The sequence below is a fragment of the Rousettus aegyptiacus genome, unplaced genomic scaffold, assembly GCF_014176215.1.
Source record: "Rousettus aegyptiacus isolate mRouAeg1 unplaced genomic scaffold, mRouAeg1.p scaffold_m13_p_9, whole genome shotgun sequence".
Lineage (NCBI taxonomy): Eukaryota > Metazoa > Chordata > Mammalia > Chiroptera > Pteropodidae > Rousettus > Rousettus aegyptiacus.
Window position 1 is genome coordinate 2,200,623 of NW_023416312.1, and position 22,714 is coordinate 2,223,336.

General features: G+C 40.3%; 1 protein-coding gene across 2 annotated transcripts; it reads left to right on the forward strand.

Moving 5' to 3' along the window:
- Positions 1-126: 126 nt before the first annotated feature.
- TLR7 (toll like receptor 7) lies at positions 127-21,409 on the forward strand. 2 transcript variants are annotated; one of them, XM_016119587.2, is made up of 3 exons: positions 127-237; positions 569-666; positions 17,787-21,409. In XM_016119587.2, exons 2-3 carry the CDS (start codon positions 664-666, stop codon positions 20,931-20,933), a joined length of 3,150 nt encoding a protein of 1,049 aa, XP_015975073.1. In that variant the 5' UTR covers positions 127-237; positions 569-663; the 3' UTR covers positions 20,934-21,409. The 2 variants fall into 2 exon arrangements, with proteins under 2 accessions (XP_015975073.1, XP_015975065.1); XM_016119579.2 differs by lacking the exon at positions 569-666 and having other exon boundaries at positions 149-237.
- The last annotated feature ends 1,305 nt before the right edge of the window (positions 21,410-22,714 follow it).

Genomic DNA, 22,714 nt, shown 5'->3' on the forward strand with positions numbered 1-22,714 from the left:
TAGAGAAGACGTTGCCCCGGTTTTGGTGGCAGAAATAAGAGGAACCTGGTGTTTCTGCAAACCTCATGTCTGGGGTGGCTTGAGTACAAATGCTCCTCCCTCCACCTCCCAACCTTGTCTTTGCACTTAAAAACTCCAGGGCTGGCGATGTGGAGTCTCTGTGACTACACCTGCTGTAGCCCATCTCTTCATCTCAGGAGACTCCAGACATAGAGTCACTTCATGCAACCCATTAAGGTATTTTAAGCATTGGGACAAACTGGGATGATTTAAGTAACTAGATATAGGAGCCATTCTCAGGGAAGAGATTGGGGAGAGGGAAACCAAATCATATGCAAAAGAAAAAGAACGATGGGGTTGTGTAAAATGTCCATTTGAAAATAAAGTCAGACATTTGATAACATTAGAAATAGTTTTCTGAAGTATGTCTCTAATCTGTATAACTTTGAGGAAGTAAATACTATTAATAGACGTTTTCAACAGCACATTTGAGCAATGTTCCCAGGATGTTTTGAAGCAACTTTGCGCTCTTTGAAATGTCAAGTTTGATGTTTTCTCTTTATCTTAGTCGATGCTATGGAGCCCATCTTTGGCTGACCTTGACGCCTCTCTTGCTCTTTCTTCAACCTGACCTCTATACTTCATTTTGGAAGAAGACTAAAAATGGTAGGAACAGCTAAAAAAAAATTCCTAAAAACTGTTATCTGTAATCTTTGAAGGAAGAACTAAAACCAGCTGGCAAGAGCAATGTTTAAGAAACTGAACTTTGTTTGTTGGCTGGAGAAAGTTCTTTGTGATATCGAATAATTAAGATTAATCGTAAGGGTATCTCATAATTTTAGATTAATCAACGCTCTGTCCGATTTCCTATAAGAATTAATGTGTGGTGCAGTGAGGAGGAGCAATTGTTGAATTGGGGGAAATAACTTCTATGGGTCCAATTTTTTAATCCTATGTTGTTGGCTTTAGAGCCCTACAAATCACTGATGTTACTTTGTGCCTTTTCAGTATATGATGTCTTCTGAACGAGTGTGTTATGGGGGGCACATGGGACTAGGACCGCAGGAAACCTGGACTCATGTGCTGTCTGAGAAAACCAGAGCTGGACAGGAGTTAAAGCTATAAAAACGGATTTGGTCCAGGAATTCTTGCAGTAGAGGGAAAAGAACTCTGTATAGAATGGGGCAGAGTGAGGGAAAGTAGATGGAAAATTACTAAGGGGAAATGTCAGACTTGGAGGGATTCAGGGTGAACTTATTTGACAGGATTCTTGCTGAAAACAGGCCAGAGAGATCAGATATAGCCTGGAGGATGGCAGGGCGCGAGGTCTTAGATCTCAAAGGTGACCAGACATCAAGGGTGAAGAATCTCCATTAAACTGACTTAGCAAGATTTGTGGTAAAACTAGGCAGATGACACAGATCTTAGTGGCTCAGAGGAACCTGAACAAAGTTCAGTTAAGCAACAAGTCTGTCAGCGCTGACTAGTTAGGAACCTCGGACCTTACACCCAAGCCCTCTGAAACTCAATTTCTCTGCCTATAAAATGAGCCTTATAATAACCTCTCTGGTTAGGGCCATTGTGAGGCCAAACATTAATCAGAGAAGTACATCAGTGGCCTTTTTCTGAAATTCTTTTGTCACTCCCATTAGACATGATAGAACAGGGGTCCCCGGGCTGCAGACCGGTACCAGTCTGTGGCCTGTTAGGAACTGGGCTCCAGGGTGAGTGAGTGAAACTTCATCTGGATTTGCAGCCATTCTCCAGTGGCAGTATCACTGTCTCAGAACCGCCTCAGATCATCAGGCATTAGATTATCATAGGAGCACTGGTCCCTGGTACCACAAAGGTTGGGACCACTGTGACAAAGCACATTCACCTGGAACCCACTCTGACTTCCAGATCTGAATGTTGGTGCCAGGGCTCATTTTCTAACTTCTAATGAAGAGTTAACTATATCACAAAGGAAACAACTGCTTAGAGTTTCATTTCCTAGAAACTCGGATGTCTATTTTTATGCAAACCCATGCCCGCATCTGTCTTTGCCTCTCGAGAGGTGGCATGATGGGATTGATAATAATAAAGAGAGTTCACATGAATTAACCACTTACTACAAGTCAAACATCATGCCGAGGGCTTGATGTCTATGATTCCATTTCGGCTTCAAAGCAGGTTGTGAGGCCCTGATGAGGGAGCTGGGGCTTTTAGAGGTTACAGAGCTACAGCAGCCTTGACTGGGCACCTGACTCTGGAAGCTGGGTTGGAGACCCCTCTGCTTTACCTAGACCAAACCCGTCACACGCTATTACCCAGGAGACACGCAGTGAATGTGGGTTTCATTATGATATCTTACTACACAGGAAAAAAGGAGAAGTTGGTATATCTTTTTATAAGAAAAGACACAAAAATAATTTTCAAAAGAAGAAATACAAAAGGCCTAAAAGCACTAGGTGATTATTAATAATGAGAGGTCTGATCTTTTGATAATGGAAACTCCTAAAAACTCCACTTCTAAAAACTCTTCTTAAGGAAATGCTCAGGGCTGTGGCCAACTATTTGCAAAGATAGTCTATGCAGCATGGTGAAGAGACTCATCGCTGTTGGTACACCCATTAAATGGAATATTATGTAACCATCAAATCCTTTTTAAAAATAATACTGAATGACGTAATATTCATGATATAATGGTAATGAAAGAAAGCAAGCTAGAAATTGATAAGTATCACATATTCCTGGTGTTTTATTATATGTTGGTTAATCCGTAATGATGCTTCGCACGAACAAATGTGTTACCTATTTCTCTTAATAGCTTCACAATTTTATAATAGAGAAATCTGAGACTCATGGAGTAAAGTGCTTCACCAAAGTCAGAGAACTCTTATATCCAGAATAAAAATTTTTAATTAAGGCTTTCCACTGATAAAGCCCCAGCTAGTACTAAAATGCTTTTCACTATGTGAAATAGATACAGGAATGGGAAGATCCGTATTAGAAGGAAATATGCCGAAATGTACCAGTACTTAAGCAATTTTCAAAATAAAAACATTTTTCTGCTCTTAACAATGGCGAATTTCTTCGTAGCTAAACAAAAGGATAATAAGGAATCCATTTACTAAATTAGTCAAATTTGATTATTTAAAAAATTGGAAAATGCTGCCAAAATTAAAAACAATCATTATACCAACCAGTGTTTTTTGTTAAAAAAAAAAATTTTTTTTTTGACAGTAAATTTGAAGATCTAATTGGCTTTATTAAGCAATTTAGGAATCTGGAAGCATTCCATCTAGTGCCAAGGGGCTGCAGGGAATGGAAGATTTTATAGGAAGTAGGCGGGGCAAGAGAGGTATTAACAAAAGAGAAGAAAAGATTATTCTTGGGCAGGTCATCTTTTCTTTTGAGGTTAAAGAGCCAGAAAGGTTTTTATCATGCAGATTACTCCTTCTTTTGGGGGGGTGGCTGAGGGCCCACGTGACAGATTTCTAGAGCTTGACCAGAAAATTTCTCACTGGTTGATTATATTTCTGAGAGAGGTTGAAACCTTAATTGGATCAGGTATTAAATCTAGGTTTGTCATCATGGGCTTTTAGCATGCCATTTGGGGCTTGTGGTTTTCTCTTTAACATGTAGTGCCCCAAGAATAGATCATTCATATCAGACTATCTCCAAAGTAAGAATGTCTCATGCATTTAAATGATTGTGGAAATCAAAGGAAGAATACTATTTCTTGACATGTAAAAGTTATATTAAAATTGAATTTCAATTCCCACAAATAGTTTTGTGTATTTGTTTATATATGTCTATAACCGCTTTTGCACTATAAAGCAAATTACTCAAAGGGCTGAATAGTTGTGACAGAGATCTTATTGCCTGTAAAACATAAAATATTTACTAACTGCGCCTTGCAGGTAAAAGTGTGCCACTCAAGGTTTATGAGAAAGGAGGGTCTAGGGTGTAAGGTCAAATAAGTTTTAAAATCTTATGGTCTTTGGGGCCCGTTGTGATGTGTGATAGTTGTTGAGTTCCTTATTTACGTAAGACGACTTTATATCATTTTGTTCTTTTATTTTCAAAAGTAAGTCTGTTGGGCTAAGATGGTAGGAAGTAAAACTTTTTTTTTTCCAAAGTAAGTAAGTAATATTCTTGTACTTAAATTTTTGTGTTCTATAATAAAGCTGACATTTACAGCAAATATACTTTACAGAGATTAGCCTGTAATTAGAAATATTTCAAAATTTGCAGAAAGAGAATATTTGGTCATAAATCTATTAGGGAAATTTCCAGTGGAGGTTTGGTCTATAAAACAAATAACGCTTAAGTAACTTCCCTTATTCAGAGTACTTGGATAGCCCCCAGGGAGATACACATAATATACGTCTAGTTATCAAGCAATTCAGTTCCAGATCGATATGGGGAAAGGTTAGTGAATTCAAATTTAAGGGTTTCCAACAATTGCTGTCTCACTTCTAGTGTCTTTCACGTCCCCTATTATTCTCCAGCCAGCCATCACCCCTAATTCAACCCAGCCCTCCCATCTGCAGCTCCCCACCATAACATAATCGCTCATTCCCACAGTTGGCTCAAGGGACGCCCTCCACCAGAAATGCACATGCCAACTCTTCCTTTTCAACTCAGGCAACTTGGCTTTTATTTGCTCTGTGATCTTGGAACTAAATCAGAGGAGCCGCTGAGTGCTCAAAGCTGTTGTCCCTTGAAGCCTGACATATAGTAGTTCACTGTGCCCAGTGTGTCAGCCTTCTGACTTGTAGGTTGGGTGAATGAGTGGAGGAAATTGAGCAAGTTGTCTCTTAACTGACCTCAACAATAAGGGTTCCTCCTCTCATCTTAAGATTAATTTCCATCTGTGAAGAGTTTTGCAGAAAGTAATTAAATCTAACTAGATAAGGACTATGCAAAGACTATGTTGTAAAGACTGGAAGGGGAATGCAAATTAAATACAGACAGGTGAGGGGATTTCTGCATTTAAGGTAAGGGGGGGGGTTCCTTATTGCCACCAGATAATTATACCCAACTTCCTCATCCAGTGGCTCCCTGACCCTCCTGGAGGATATTCTCCACCTTCTCCTTTCTCTTTGAATCCCCAGCACCTCTTGTTATCCCTTCACTCGTAGCTGCTAACTTTACTCCCACTTTTCTGGGGGCATCACAGCAATTGGGAAGAACTTCCATGTTTCCCTGTCCTTGTGTCCCTACCCAGAACTTTTGCACCCATATGTCCTGCCTGAACTCCTATCTAGTTACCTAATCGTTGTGTAATGGATCAATGTAAAATGCATTGGCTTAAAACAAGCACCACCATGTACTGGTATGTGTTGTGGATCCAGGGGTTGACTGTGCTCGGTTAGGTGGCTCTGGTGCTGGGTCTCCCATGCAGTTGCAGTCAGCGCCTGGGGCTGGAGCCACCTGAAGACATACTCTCTGAGGTCTGCTGCCTGGGCTGGGAGATTCAACAGCTGTGGGCTGGAGCAACTGGCTGCTCAGGTGCCTCTGTCTCTATGTGTTCTCTCCAATATGGTGGCTGTGGTGTAACCAGACTTCTTACAAGGGTAGTGGCTCAGGACACCAAAGCAAATGGAGAAAAAGAAAGCGAGAGATCGAGAAGACGAGCGTGAGGTGAGATGGAAACTCACCTTTTCTATTCTAGCCTTGAAAGTCCTGCAGCATCACTTCTACTGATGCTGTCCATCAAAGCCCAGGTTCAAAGGAGGATGGGAGATGTGTCAACAAATTCGTGGTCTCTTACATTACACTCCTAGCTAAGGCCAACCTCCCCACTAGTGCACTAGGTTTCTCCCTGCTCACTTACTCAGGTCAACACTCCATCCTTCTCCCCTTTCTCTCCTACAATATCATCATCATCAACATCATCATCATCATTAACATTATTTTGGATTTTTTCTCTCATGACCTGAAGTGTGTCATTCTCACCAGCATTATAACATGCTGTTATTTCTTCCATCCAAGAATAAATTCTCTTGGTTTTACTGGCCCTGTGAACTACTCCCAGTGTCTTTCCCCCCAACCCCCTTGCTGGAAACTTCCCAGAAATGTTTATCGTCTCTAATCCTGTTCCTTATATTCTTCCAAGAACTTTGAAGTCATATATTTGGCTTCACCTTAAAATATATCCAATATCTGCCAAGTCCTCAGCACCTCCACCCCTTGCCAGCTGGGTCTTTTCCTGCAATAGCCTCTTGCCTGATCTGGGTGCTTCTACCCCTCCTCCCTCACTATTTCTGCTGAGCGCGATCCTTCTAAAGTGCAAGTCAGAACATGCTACTCATCAGCTCAAAAATTTGCAATGGATCCTCATGCCCCTCAGAGTAAAAGCCTCCATCCTTGGAATAGCTGACAAGGCCCAACATGCTTGGGTGGGGAGCTGGAGGCCCTCCCTCTTTGACTTCATCTCCTATCATTCTTCTCCTCTGCCTGCTCCAGGGACACTGGTCTTGTAGCCACATTCATGAATGTTCCAGCATGTTTTCATCTTGGGCCCTTTGTGTTAGGTCTTTCCCTCTGCCTGGAATGCTTCTTCTCTGGATAGATCTACATGGCCAATTTCTTCCTTTCCTTGAGATCTTTACTCAGATGTCATCTTCTCGATGATGCCCACCCAAACCACTCGATTTATAGTCACAATCCCATCTCACATCCCTGATCCCCTTCACCCTGCCCTGCATTTTCTTTTTTACATAACACTTATCGTTTAACATCTGTCGAAGTTTTTGTTTTTCACCATTTCTTTCCACATTGTTATGATGAGGTTTTATTATTTCAGCTGTAATTTTTAGTGTTAAATAAAAACAATACATATTCTTTGTAAAAAAAAAAAAAAAACTTTATGAGTAGAGAAGAATGTAGAAGTCCTTCTCTCCTACCCAATAAAGGCCTCTTTCTTACCAGTGCCCAGAAGAAAGCACTGATTAAAGTTTCTAATGTGTTTTTCCATACTTTTCTCTGCAAATACAAAATCAAATATATGAGTGTGTGTGTGTGTGTGTGTGTATTCTTCGTAAAGAGATCATAAAGAGATCATGCTCTATGTTACTGTGATGCTGCTTTAAAAATTCATTTTGAATTTTTAATAGTATATCTTATACAACTTTTCATGTCAATATCTATAGCTCTTCCGCGTTTTTTTAAAGGTGTGTTTGGTATTCCGCTATTACTGGTTTTCCATTTTTTAACCATTTCCCCAAACTGAGGGATCATCATTCAGTTCTTCCCATTCTTACTACTTCAGAGAGCTGAAGAAACTAACAAAATAGTTTTTATCTGAAGACACGTAATGTTTATCATTATAAAAGGATGCACTAGGTTGTTTTTTTCCCTCTCTGTAAAATCCTTGGAAGGTTTGTGGTGTTGGGAAGCTTTGCTTAGACCAGTTTGAAACATCGACAGCCTGAGGTTCTGAGGAGCTAGGATGACTCCCAGCTGAGGTCAGACCTTGGCAGAGGAGTTTCAGGGGGCTCCATGCCAAGCCTCAGAGTCATAGAATAACCACAGTAGAAAAGGAGCATTAAGGACAGTTAGCTCATCCTCCACAGTGTGTGGATGAGAAAGTCAAGGTTGAGGAGAATTCAATCTGTAGCTCTGCATCACACAGAGTATCTGACTTTTGATCTGACTTTCGGTTGACAGGATGATGACCCTCAGAAAAAAATAAACATGAGAAGTCAGACTAATCCTGATCTTCCTCTAACTTGTTGCAAGATGCAAACCACTTATCCTCACTTCCTCAGTCTTGCCATCTGTCCTAAATCCACCGATTGCATCCATACATCTGTTCCAAACTTGCTAAGTCATGAAGATAAAAATAAAAAGCACGAAGTTAGAAACTTCTTGGTAAATATGTTTTCCTACTAGTCATCACAGCTCCACGACCACAGGCATTCTGTTGGGAATCTAACATGTGTCTAAAATCAGGAGAATTCAGTTCCAAATATAGGCTCAAGTCCCACCACAAAATGCTGCAATCCAATGGGATTCGTCCTGCCACTTTGAAGGCTTGTTTATTCAAGCCATTGTTTGAAGGATGGGCAGGCACATCACCTTTAGGCCTGAATAGCCCTTGTCCTGCAACTTCTTGTTCCCACCATCGAGTCCTGTGTGCAGGAGATGCGCACAGCTTCTGAAATGTAGCTGCAGACGAATTTGGTTCCTAATTGAGACAGTACCCTGCATTGAGTATGTTCCCGGTAATGTCTGTTCAGTGATGACATGAGCATAAAATTCTTTATTATGAAGGTAAACTCAGCATGCCTTTAAATTTACAAGTTTATAAACTATCCTAGCATAGTATTGCTAGATATCAGATGTGAGTCATAAAAAATGTATCATCCAAAAATACCTCTTTCTTTTTCTCCCTAAAGGTGGTCCCACTCAAACCATAAGATATCTATTTTTAATATTTGAAAAATTTTTTAAATAAAAACTCTAGATAGTGTTGTGGCGCGTTCAAATCTAAAACCCATGGAGCCAATTGAGATTAATTATGAGCCTTTATTAGCCGACTTATTCTCCCCACTAGAGAATCAGTCCCAAGCCTCCGGAGGAGGCAGTTTATAAATTCTAAAACTATGTCTTGGTGGGCTTTGATTACACAAGCAAGCAGATTACAGAAGATGTTGGCGGTTAGCATCTAACACAAAGAAATGTGGTTCCTGGTGGACAGCTTTGTTATCTATACTCCAGCGGCAATATTGTTTTATTTTTCTTCTTAGGAGCCTTGGGAGCTATTTTCTCCTAGGCAGCTGGCGCCTGGAGATATCACTCTCTGCCCTGTCCTTGGGCTGACTCACTGAGGAATTGATACCAATAACCGATAACAACATATTTTCCAAAGTGGTCACAGCCGGAATAAAGAGGGGAGATGTGAACAAGGAAGTTGTTATTGAAATGCATTTTTACACTGTTACAATAGCACAATATCAAAACATTAAAGTGCCAAGAATCCTTTCACTGCAAAAGAAATTAAAGAAGATGCAAACACACATTCTACCAAATGCACTGGCTGTCACTAAATGAGATAACTTGAAGATAATTGGTCACAAGGGAGTTTGAATCTTGGTTCAGAACTGCCCAGCCAATCTCTGTGTCCTCATCAGTAAAATGGGAATATTTATGTGTCTTTTAACTTCATTGTCAGGGCTGGGTGATGTTCTATAAACAGTGTGTCTGCCTAAGCATCTGGTATATAACAAGAACATGATAAAAGGCAGCCCTTATAAAAAAAAAACCCTCAAATAACTGACGACTCTTCAGTGTGAATTCTACATTTTCCATTTTAACAAAAAGAGTTGATTTACAGAAAGAATAGAACACCTGTGCATACAAAATCAAAATCCCCATTTTTACCATAATTAGCTCACTAATTGAGCATCCAAATTTACTCAGTGTATTTGCATGTGTAATTAGCTATGATTCATTACCAAAGCTGAGCCTGTGTCATGGTATATTATGCTATTTTACAAATCACATTCCTGAAAAACGCATGTCTTCAGGCAACCTTTGCCAAAAACAAAACAAAACAAAACAACATGGATTTATTTGTATCAAATGACAAACTAGACCTGGCTCAATGCTGAACGAACACATACATTTAAAAATAACATTGATTGAAACTAAGGTTCCAACTTTAGTCTGAAGCAGGCAGTTCCCAATGGTTGGAAAAGGGAAATTTCTATACTTAAGGACGTTTCTATTGGAGTAAAGGAATATTTCTCATTTCTCAATCATTATGAATATCGTTAGAGTTGGGAAGCCTCAAAGGTATTATTTCTCTTTAAATAACATATTTAGAAAGGCTTTGTTCATTAAGTCGGGTACTTTTTTTTCCCTTACCTGCTTGATCAGAGCCCAACTCTGTAGTTGAAGTTAATCTACCCTTTGACAAGGATCTTGGAATGCAAAGCTTGCTAGTATCTCCGAGTTTCAGGCTTCTGGTGCCGCGGGTGTGGAAAACCAAGAGACATCTAGTCTGGCATATAGCATTCCAAGGGCCAGTTGGGTTGGGGATTGACTAGTGAGCACAGGCCAGTGATGGCCCCATTCTAACTGTGCTTGTTCTCAGGAGAGATAAATGAGCTCTGTGTTGTCACTGGGGTTTCAGGTTCAAAGGAACAGTTCTTATGAGAAAAAAGGTTGTGTAGGATGAGTCCTTCTGCCACTCCACTTCCCACGGCATTCCTCTGACACTCTTGCCTTCTCTTCTGTGGCACTTTTCCCACTTTGGCCTTTTTTTAGAGACTCCAAAGCCCTCCTGGTTTCTCCTCATCTCCTTGTCAAAAATCTGATCTTTGGAAAAACTACTATTTCTGATCATTCATTCAGTGTGAGTCTTCCATGGGACTTTAAGACAGCTCAAAGCCTTGATTTATTCAGCAGCTATGTATCTTGAGCTCACTGCGTGGCAGGCGTGATGATGATAGATTGTACGTACAGACAAGTGAAGTTCTGGATCTAGAGCGTTCGCCACCTGGAGGGAGATATGGGTGAGTGGACATAAAGACTTCTGAAAAGGTAGTATAGCAGAGTGACCAAGAGTGCAGCTCTATCTGAGTTGCCCGGGTCTCACCTGAGGCCAGGTCTACGGCTTCTTCATTTCACTTTCCTCACTGTAATGAATCTATCTCTTAGATTTCGGGTGAAGATTAAATAATTTGCTAAATGCTATTGGTTGAAGTTAGCATCATGTGAACTGATTTACAAGGCTTCGCAGGTAATGTAATTTCTTCTAATATTTGGCAGTCTTGGACTGAATTTGCTTAGAGTTTATTCATAACACAGCCTAAGCTTTTGTCTAGACCAGGAGTCTGCAATCTACAGCCTTTGGGCCAAATCCGTCTGGCTACCTGCTTACCTGCTTTTAAATGGCTTGTGAGCTCAGAATGGCTTTTACAACTTTAGTTACATTCTAAATGTTATCTATGCATATAATATCCTTAATTTTGCCTAAAATATTTACTGTGCAACCCTTTACAGAAAGTTTGCTAACCTCGGGTCTAGGCCAATGCTCTCTAATGGAACTGTCTGCAATCATGTAAAATGTTCCATTTCTGCATGCTCGAATGCCATAGGCTCAAGCCTCACGTGACTTTCGAGTATTTGAAACATGGTTGGTGTGACCAAAAAAGTGAATTTTGAAATTGTATTTAATTTTAATTAATTTAAATTTAAATAGCCACATGAGACTGGTGGCTATCATGAGACAGAGCAGCTCTAGACAAGTTTAAGTCTAAAGATTCTGTATTCTGTCAATGTTCCTCTATATTTAATCAACTCCCAAGAGGTTGTGTGAGTCAAGGGGAAGGCAGCACTCCTAATCAGATTCTTTGTCCTGGTCTGGCTTTCATTGTCTGCTAGAAAACACTTAATGGACAGTGCTTGAAAAATGCATGTGAGCATATGCTTATGTCCCCTTAAGGCTGCTACTTTGACTCTATCCATTACATCTGCTTTAGTTTGGGGTAAAGCAGTTGGCTTTTTCAATCCTTCAAGGCCCCAAATTCAGGTCATCTTAATTAACTTTAGAGTTCAAGCTTCAGGCAGAGAAAACCTCACTTGGCGAAGCTGTCTTTCCTTCTGTCCCTGCTTGCTGATTGGCTAACTGCAGTCCTAGTTCATGTCTCTCATGAGGCTGCTAAAAACAGTGAGAAATCATCAAAAGATATCATCATTATGGGTACAGTTGACCCTTGAACAACCCAGGGATTGGATACATGAACCTCCCACACAGTTGAAAATCCATGTATAACTACAGTTGGTCCTCTACGTATACAGATTCCTATCCACAGATGGAAAACACTGCTTTTGATCCACAGTTGGTTTAATCCTCAGATGAGAAACCCGGGGATACAGAGGGCTAACTGTATATTTATTAAAATCAATCCATGTGTAAAAGGATCCGTGCAGTTCAAACCCATGTTATTCAAGGGTCAACTGAATTGCCAAACCATTCTCCTGAAGAGTAAAGTCACACTTGGCGTTTTAGGGATGTAATGTATAACATGGTGACTATAGTTACTAACAGAATAGATCTTAAAGTTCTCATCACCAGCAAAGAAATTGTAACTATGTGAGGCAATAGATGTTAAGTAGACTTATTGTGGTAATCATTTCACAACACATCTATCTCAAGTCATTATGTCGTACACTCTAAATCAATGTATGTGTCAATTATACGTTGATAAAACGAGAAAAACAAAAGTCACAGTTGGAAGGTGTTCTGCCTTCCGAGATAGCATAGGTAATAGTTATGTCAGGTGTTTGGGGATGGTATGACATGGGTCACCGGCTTTACAGCTTCTGCTATCTGAATCTTTCTTACCCCATAGACTGACATCAATGTCGCATATTTTAGGTTCTCTTGTGGCAGCAATTTCTTTCCCAGTTCTAAATTCTACACTGGCTAAAATTAGGTTTGTGTTGAAATCCAATAGAAACAGAATTTCCAACAGAAAATAGAAATTGAAAATCCAGTAGAAATAGAAAAAACCATAGAAAATCCAATTAACACTGGCTTAGCATACCCATTTTATGATTTCTTTTAAACTCCTGGAAGTCAGCAGTTCAGAGCCATTATTTCTGCTTTGTTCTATGAGCTCATTCAAAGATCTGGATACTCTAGATCATCTGTCTTGTTGTTCCATCATCCTTAGCACATTTTCCTCATTCGCATTATCTAAGATGGCTGGCTATAACATCCATATTACAAAAAGCTAGATGGAAATAGACAGGAGAAAGGAGAATAAACCCACCGTTTAAGGATATGTCCCAGAAATTACACGTCTCACTTCCTCTCACTTCATATTGGCTGTAACTTCATCATATGGCCATGCCTAGCTGCAAAGGAGTTTGGGAAATATAATCTTTTCTCAGAGTGGCATATGCCCAGCTACAAGTGGAGATTCTATCACTATGAGGTTAGAGAAAGGGAAAAAAATATATAGAGGAACATATAACAATCTCTGAACTCTGAGAGGATAATAAAAAGAATTAATTTGGAGTATGAGAAAGTATCCCATGGAATAGGAACAACATACAGTTAAACTACACATATGTGAGTGTCAGCATCTTATCTGGAAAGAGCTAATGGTTCTTCTGCATTGTATTTTAGTTCCGTATATATTTTTTCTCTCTTCCACTAGATTTTGAGCTCTTTAAGGGCAGAAACTGTGTCTGCTGCCCCTAGTAGGTATCCAAAAAGTATTTGTCAAATGAAAGAATGAATATGAATGAGTGAAATTATGATTTTTTTAACAATCTTTTCTCATAGGTCCTTGGTACAATCCCTAGCTAAGGAATTGTTGGGGAACTTTTGGTCTAGGTTCTTTGTCTTGGTCCAGCAGGGTTGTCTGGGTCCTTGCTGTATCCAATGTTGTTGTTTCTGTGTCATTTTCTCATGTGCAGAGGTCTTTCCTGAGCACAGGGCTTGCCTCGGAAAGGTATGAACTACTGGAATGGGAATGAACTACTGAGCCAGGACTAGGACCCAGTTCTTCCAACCCTCAATCCCCAGTCCTTTACACAACCTCATGTGTGATCAGTGAAAAAGGAGATGAGAAGAGGGAGTGATTACTTCTGTCTGGGTTGATCCCAGAAAGATTCCTGAAGAAGATAGGTTTGAATAGGACATTATAAGAACACAGCTTCTTAAATCTTTCCCCCAAGGAATCCTGGGGCAAATAGAAGAAACATAATGTGACCCTGAGGAGTCTGGAGCGTAGCCTGAAGGAACCTACTTCAGGGAAAACTTTCTTTTAAGTATTTTGCTTTATTTCACTTTTCATTCATTCATGTATTTAGCATACATAATATAACACTAAATGCCAGGCTACATTTTACACAAGGACATGTAAAGCCCTGCACTCTTGAAGTTTACATTCTCATGCAGAATGGGCATTAAACAAATAAGCGCATAAATCATAAGCAATAAATTATCAGCAAATAATTTCCACTTGTGCTAAGGGCTATGGAGGAAATGAAGTAAGGCAGTCGAGTACAGAGTACATATACTTTCCTGTGCCTCAGCTGACTCATCTGTAAAATGGAGATAACAATCGAGGTCTGTGATTTCAAAATCCTCATACTGAAAACTGTGTCCTAACTCAGTTGATGGCAAACACGACATGATCTAAACTCATTTGCAGGCAAATCTCGACCTGTAGTGAATGAGTTAGTGTTTCCTTTTATTAAAATCCCACTTATTGTGGACAAAGTTCACTGAACAAATTTTTGTGTGTTTGATTAGAGGCTGCTGCCCCAGGCCCCAGTAGGAGTAGTACATAATATAGGGCACATGTATCACATTACCTTCTAAAATCTGAAAAATTATGAATTCAAAACATATCTAGCCCCAAAGTTTTGGGATAAAGATTGAGGACCTATAGCACCATCTCATGTAGTTATTATGAGAATTAAATAGTTAATATATATAAAGCACTGAAAACGATGCCCAACATATAGTAAGTGTTACCTAAGTTAATCAATGTTACTGTCATTATCACTCTTATTACATGGAGGTGGGGGGAAGATTTCGATAAGTTGGTTCAAGAAAGCCTCTCTGAGGATCTGTCACTTAAGCAGACACCGAAATGATGAGAATGACCTGGCTGTGGGAAGAGGAAGAGAATGATAATTTCAGGAAGAGGGAACAGTGAGTACCAACACTGGTTCAAATGAGGAACAGAAAACAAGCCAGATGTCTGGTATGTGGTCAAAAAGAAAAGGAAAGATGGTTCAAGGTCAGAGAGGTAAGTTGGAGTCAGGACATGTGTGATATAAGCAATGGTAAAGATTTTGAATTTCAAAGTGTAATAGGAAGTCATTGTAGTTGATCTTATTCATGTTTATAAAGAATGCTTGATGCTGTTTGATGAATGAATGGTAGAGGAGCAGGGTAATCAGGGAGACAGATCAGTTTAGAGTCTAGTGTGATTGTTCAGGTGAGAGCTAATGGCTAATTGGAGTAAGAAGCTGGTGGTAGACAAGAACAGTAGACAGCTGTAAGAAAAAGTTTAGAAATGAAGGAGAAAAAGGGCTCTCTGATTAATTTTTCATTCTAATTTAGTCTGTAGAGGCTAAAAATTCCAGTGTTTGTCTCAGGTGCATGACGGTCAGTGGTTTGCTGGACTCAGCTCATATGGGCTCACCAGAGCAATTCTGCACATCTCTTCCCGACTCTGCACTCAGTGCCATCGCATGGGCAGCTCAAAGTTGGCCATGGTCCTGGGAGTATTTACACTATAGGAGTTGGCAAATGCTACTAATCAGGACTTAATAAATCAGAGATTGGAGGTGGGGGGGAGGGGAAAGAAAGTGATTGTTAAACACTTAGCAGCATACCGTTGTTATTTTTTTTCTGTAACTAAACTTCCTTCATCTGAAAGCCTCTATTTCTCCCATAACAAAAATACTTAACCTATACATATCCTGGAAAACTCAGTATGAGGATATGCCTGGTGTCTCATGTTCTTAACTCAGTTAATTCAGGGATCTTCCCACTTTTTCCTGGGATCTCATCTAGGCTCATGGGAATGCGATCGAAAGAGAGCACATGGTTCATAATTCGTTCTTTATTCGTATTGGTGCCTTCTGTACTATTACTCACCTCCCTGGTCCACAATATTACTCTTAGGAGCATTACTTATTGTCTTCTGGTGGTGGGATTCATGAACCTGTCATGTTATATGACAGAAGCATAGCTGGTCTGGGATCTTATTATCAGGGAACATGCAAATAGATCACTCTACTTCTCTCCTTTACCTCTTCTAAAGTCCTTCCCTTCATTTTGGTTTAATATTTCCTCCCTGAGTGGTGAACATTTTTCCTAAATCTCTGAGTAAGATTGATGCTTGAGGAAGATATATTTATCTAAGGGCTTCCTATACCTCCTGGTCTGTTGCCATATCTTCCCAGGGATCTGAGAGCTCCAGATTGAGAACTATAGTCTTAAAGGATAACTAGAATTTGATTGGGTGGAAAAGATAGGGAAGAGTACTCCAGGTAGAGAGACTTGCTAGGGACCTGCAAGCTGGGCTTGGAGTTAGTGATTAGAGAAGCTGGTAGCAGAGTTGTATCACTAAGCCCAGACAAATCAATAGGGGGACAATTTATGGAAGACTTTGGATGCCATGATAAAAAGTTAGGAGTCATTTTATAGAAAAGAAAAAAGAAAAAGAAAATTATTTTACAGATTTGAGAGCAATATAATATGATTAATGTTCAGGAAGCTCAATGGGTAGATTGGATTGGAAGAGCGAGAGCCTGGGGACAAGGATAAGGCTTTGGAGCAGACCAAGGGTGAAATAATCCCAGCTGAAATTGTGTCAGCTAAAATGGCAAAGCATGGAGGATGTCAAGAAGGATGGTAAAGAAAGTCAACTAGACTCAGTGAATGTTTTTAATGATGGGAAGGAAGAGATAGGGTGGTGAAAGAGAAAAAAAAGACAAACTTTAGACATGTCGAGATGTATGAAGAAATTCTTTGAGATCTTTCTGACCCATCTTGCTTGAGAGAAAAAGAAATCTGAGGGGGAATTTGCTGATTTATCTCCTATTGGAGGAATTAAGGGAAGTAGGCCTTTGTTTTATTAGATATCAACACGATTAGTTGATTCAGTCAATTGGGAAGACAAAATATTATTTGAGCTAGAAGCCTGTGTAGACACACAAGCTGGATCATTCCATGGATAAGCACCATTTGAACTAAAACCAGTGTTCTGTTTAACATATTGATAGAAATCTTGAAACTTGAGAGCATGTCCATGGTTCAATCACCTTCTAAGGAAGAGCAACTTTGAGTCAATATGGTGGTGATTAGTAAAGCTCTTTAGTGCTTCCTTTTTACGGTCTTTCTCCCCAGTATCTAAGCGTTTTTAATGTTAAACCTAGATAACCAAGAATCACTATTAAGGGTAGGTCTCAGTATATCCCAGTTTGCCTCAGAGGGTCTTGGTTTATGCCTGTAGTCTTGGCATAATTATTATCAGTTCCCCTCCTTTCATTTCCATAAGTTTCCCTTCTGCTTGATCAGTTAGGGGTCATCAAGGCAGTGCCCTGACTGTCCACTTTCTCTTTTCCAAATCTATGTAATATAAGCTCCATGTGTAGGGAAAATGTTCATCCCAGAATCATCTCGAAAATGATTTACAGAAACAATCTAAGAGGAAAGACAGCTTATAGAGTGACAATGCCAAAATGGCAGGAGTTGGGTGATTTGGGGCAAATCAGCTAATATTGCTGAGCTATGTCTTAATCTGTAAAATGGGGATAATGGATTGCCTTTGTTTCTCTACTTAAAATATTAAGAGGACCGAATATTGTGAAAGACTCTTGTAATGTGTACCAGAGTAGGCTTAGCAAGCAAACATTAACTGCACTAAAGTCCTAATGCGTTTTTCTTCCTAGATATACTTGCATTTTAACATTTCTTCACCAAATTTCAGACTTTGGCAGCTAATTGATGGGTCTTCCATTGTAGCATTCTAGATAACTGTGAACAAGAAAATGCTGCTTCTACCACTGTAAGAAGCTAAGTAACTGAAAGGCTAAGATGCTAAAAGCTAAATATGTAACTAAATCATTATGAGCCTCAGTAATTGTCAAATACAATCATGGGGTGGGGGTGGGGGAGTACTGTTTAGACAGTTGAGAAAATACCTGAATTGTTGATTTTAAAATGTAGCAAAAAAGCAGCGAATGAAAATTTTCAACTCTGATTCTTGTTATATTTGAGAACGGTGATTTGGTTTTTCTTAAACTTTCAGGTGTTTCCAATGTGGACATTGAAGAGTCCATTTCTTATTCTTTTTAACATGATCCTGATTTCCAAACTTGGGGCTAGATGGTTTCCTAAAACTCTGCCCTGTGATGTCAGTGTGGACAATTCAACGACCCAGGTGATTGTGGACTGCACGGATAAGCATTTGACGGAAATTCCTAGAGGTATTCCCACCAATGCCACCAACCTCACCCTCACCATTAACCACATACCAGACATCTCTCCAGCCTCCTTCCGCCAGCTGGACTATTTGGTAGAGATTGATTTCAGATGCAACTGTGTACCTATTCGACTGGGGCCGAAAGACAACATCTGTACCAGGAGGCCACAGATTAAACCCAAAAGCTTTAGTGAACTCACTTATTTAAAATCCCTTTACCTGGATGGAAACCAGCTTCTAGAAATACCTCTGGGTCTTCCTTCTAGCTTACAGCTGCTGAGCCTTGAAGCCAACAACATCTTTGTGATCATGAAAGAAAATCTAACAGAACTGGGCAACATAGAAAAACTCTACCTGGGCCAAAACTGTTATTTCCGCAATCCTTGCAATGTTTCATTTTTCATCGAAAAAGATGCTTTCCGACAACTGCTAAATTTAAAATTACTCTCCCTAAAAGATAACAATATCACAGCTGTCCCCACTGTTTTGCCACCCACTTTAACAGAACTCTATCTTTACAACAATATCATTGCAAAAATCCAAGAGGATGATTTTAATAACCTCACTCAACTGCAAGTTCTTGACCTAAGTGGAAACTGCCCTCGCTGTTATAATGTCCCATTTCCTTGTACGCCCTGTGAAAATAATTCTCCCCTACAGATCCATGAAAATGCTTTTGATGCATTGACAGAATTACAAGTTTTACGTCTACATAGCAACTCCCTTCGGCATGTGCCCCAAAGCTGGTTTAAAAACGTTAGAAAACTTAGGGAACTAGATCTTTCCCAAAACTACTTGGCCAAAGAAATTGCGGATGCCAAATTTTTGCATCTTCTTCATAACCTTGTCCAATTGGATCTGTCTTTCAATTATGAACTTCAGGTCTATCAGGCATTTATGAATCTATCAAATGCATTTTCTTCACTGAAAAACCTGAAAGTTTTGCGGATCAAAGGATATGTCTTTAAGGAGCTGAATTCAATTAACCTCTCCCCATTACATCAGCTGTCTAATCTCGAAGTTCTTGATCTTGGCACTAACTTTATAAAAATTGCTGACCTCAGTATATTTAAACAATTTAAAACATTGAAAGTCATAGACCTTTCATTGAATAAAATATCACCTTCAGGAGATTCAAGTGAAGTTGGCTTCTGTTCTAACACCAGAACTTCTGTAGGAACTCATGGGCCCCAGGTCTATGAAGCATTACATTATTTCAGGTACGATGAGTATGCAAGAAGTTGCAGGTTCAAAACCAAAGAGACTCCTTCTTCCTTGAGTTTTAATGAAGAGTGTTACAAATACGGGAAGACTTTGGACCTGAGTAGAAATAATATATTTTTTATCAAGTCCTCTGATTTTCAGCATCTTTCTTTCCTCAAATGCCTAAACTTGTCAGGAAATACTATTGGCCAAACGCTTAATGGCAGTGAACTTCGGCCTTTAGTGGAATTGAAATATTTGGATTTCTCTAACAATCGGCTCGATTTACTCTACTCCACAGCATTTGAGGAGCTACGCGAACTGGAAGTTCTAGATATAAGTAGTAACAGCCATTATTTTCAATCAGAAGGAATTACTCACATGCTAAACTTTACCAAGAACCTAAGGGTTCTTAGGAAACTGATGATGAATGACAATGACATCTCTTCCTCTACCAGCAGGACCATGGAGAGTGAATCTCTTAGAACTCTTGAATTCCGAGGAAACCATTTGGATGTTTTATGGAAAGATGGTGATAATAGATATTTACAATTCTTCAAGAATCTGATAAACTTAGAGGAATTAGACATCTCTGAAAATTCCCTGAGTTTCTTGCCTCCTGGAGTTTTTGATGGTATGCCTCCAAATCTAAAGACTCTCTTTTTGGTCAAAAATGGGCTCAAGTCTTTTAATTGGGGGAGACTTCAGTATCTGAAGAATCTAGAGACTTTGGACCTCAGCTACAACCAGCTGAAAACTGTCCCTGAGAGATTATCCAACTGTTCCAGTAGCCTCAAGAAGCTAATTCTTCACAATAATCAAATCAGGCATCTGACAAAGTATTTTCTACAAGATGCTTTCCAGTTGCGATATTTGGACCTCAGCTCAAATAAAATCCAGATTATCCAAAAGACTAGCTTTCCAGAAAATGTCCTCAACAATCTGAAGATGTTGCTTTTGCACCATAATCGATTTCTGTGCACCTGTGATGCTGTGTGGTTCGTCTGGTGGGTTAACCATACAGAGGTGACTATTCCTCACTTGGCCACAGATGTGACTTGTATGGGGCCAGGAGCACACAAGGGCCAAAGTGTGGTCTCTCTGGATCTGTATACCTGTGAGTTAGATCTGACTAACTTGATTCTGTTCTCACTTTCCATATCGGCAGCTCTCTTTTTGATGGTGGTTATGACAGCAAGCCACCTCTATTTCTGGGATGTGTGGTATAGTTATCATTTCTGTAAGGCCAAAGTAAAGGGATATAAACGTCTGGTATCACCAGAATCTTGCTATGATGCTTTTATTGTGTATGACACTAAAGACCTAGCAGTGACAGAGTGGGTTTTGGATGAGCTGGTGGCCAAATTGGAAGACCCAACAGAAAAACATTTTAATTTATGTCTTGAAGAAAGGGACTGGTTACCAGGGCAGCCAGTTCTGGAAAACCTTTCCCAAAGCATACAGCTTAGCAAGAAGACGGTGTTTGTGATGACAGACAAGTATGCAAAGACTGAGAATTTTAAGATAGCATTTTACTTGTCCCACCAGAGGCTCATGGATGAAAAAGTAGATGTGATTATCTTAATATTCCTTGAGAAGCCTCTCAAGAAGTCCAAGTTCCTCCAGCTCCGGAAGAGGCTCTGTGGGAGTTCTGTCCTTGAGTGGCCTAAAAACCCACAGGCTCATCCGTACTTCTGGCAGTGTCTGAAAAATGCCCTGGCCACAGACAATCACGTGACCTATAGCCGGGTGTTCAAAGAGACAGTCTAGCTCTTCTTTGCAAAATGTGATGGCATAACTTAAGAAGAAGTTTGACTGCCTAAATTTTCTCAAAGATGTCTCACCAAGAATGTTCTCAAATTCTTCAAGACTTTGGGTTGCCAAAATCAGAGAGGCAAATTCCAATCACCAGTGCATGACAAAGTAATTGGGAAAGTTGGATTTATATAATGCATTGATCCATCTTCCTTATCTCTCTATTTCTCCGTTGGTACCTGAGTCTCTCCTCTCTGCTCCTGTATAAAATACCACTTGGAAAAGGGTGGCAAGTAGAAGAGGTGGGACTCTGATTCTCTTGTAATTGTGATTATTAAATATACTTGTGATCATGAAATTGAGAAGAACTGCACTTCCACCCTTAAGAAGTACTGGTATGTATATAAATGGGGAAAAAATGTTCAAGGTCTGTCTACGTGATAGCAAAATGTACCAGAGATAGTGAAATAAAAACCCAGTTAACCCCTCAACTAATTGCTTCAGTGTCGTCAAGGACCCCCGTCTGTGCAGACCATGTGTTGGTACTTGACAGGTGGTCGCTGCTTGTGTGCCACTCACTCTTTTCCCTTGGGCCCGTTGCCAGGTGCCATGGGGAAAATGTGAGAAACATCTTTACCATTGGGAGCATGCTTACAAATGAAAAAAAAAAGTGATCTGCTTTTATACAGTGATGCTCTTTACCTTGGATGTTAATTTTCTTGCTTAAATGTTTGTATAGACTGAATGTTCATTCCCTCCAAATTCATATGTTGAAATCCTAACCCTCAATGTGATGATATTAGGAGGTGGGGCCTTTGGAAGGCGATAAGGTCCTGAGAGAGGAGTCTTCATGATGGAACTAGTGCCCTCATAAAAAGTAGCCATAGGATTTCCAGTCAAGATGGTGCAGTAGGCAAATGCTATATTTGTCTCTTTTCGCTGCATCAAAATCACAACTAAACTAAAAAACAACCATCATTGAAAATTGCCTAAAGTCTACCTGAACAGAAGTCCCACAACTAAGGACACACGGAAGGAGTCACCTTGAGACTGGTAGGAGAGGCAGAGATGTAGAATGGGCTGGTCCCACACCTGTGCATTGTGGTTGAGAATCAGGAGGGACATCTAAGCTGAGGAGGTTCCCCCGGAGGAGTCAGGGGTCCCAGCTCCACACCAAGCTCTTCAGCCCAGGATTCCAGTGTCAGGAATAGAAGTCCCCACAACTTCCGACTGTGAAAACCAGCAAGGATTGTGACTGAGATGGAGGGCTGCAAGAGTCCCAGGCATTCATCTTAAAGGGCCTATGCATGGACTTACCCGCTGACAGATTCACTCGCTCTGAGCTCCAGTATAGGGGTGGTGGTTCATAGGGTTCCAGGGACATACAAGGAGGAATTGAATTTTCTGGCTTCATGACGAGCACTGGAGGGGCAACTTTCTCCCATGCGGAAGTGCTGGCATAGGCCATTGTTTTTTTGGTTCCTTTGTTGAGCCCTTTCCCCTACCCAGTGTGCAGACACAGGCAGTCACTATATCCGAGTCTCCATTAACCTGGCTGATACTGGTCCCCAGCCCTGGTGATTCCCTGAGACCCTGCCTCACCCAAATTGGGGGCCACCCAAGCTGCTTCCAGTGGCTTTTCCATACAAACAGCCTGTCTTGGCTCATGCTGTGGACTTTCCTAAAATTTCTTATCGGTTCGGAAAACCCAAACAAAAAACATCTGGCCTCAGCATGCCCCATACCTTTTGCTGAGCAGTCCCAAGCTTGGCACTAGTGACAGCTGGCCTTGGTTA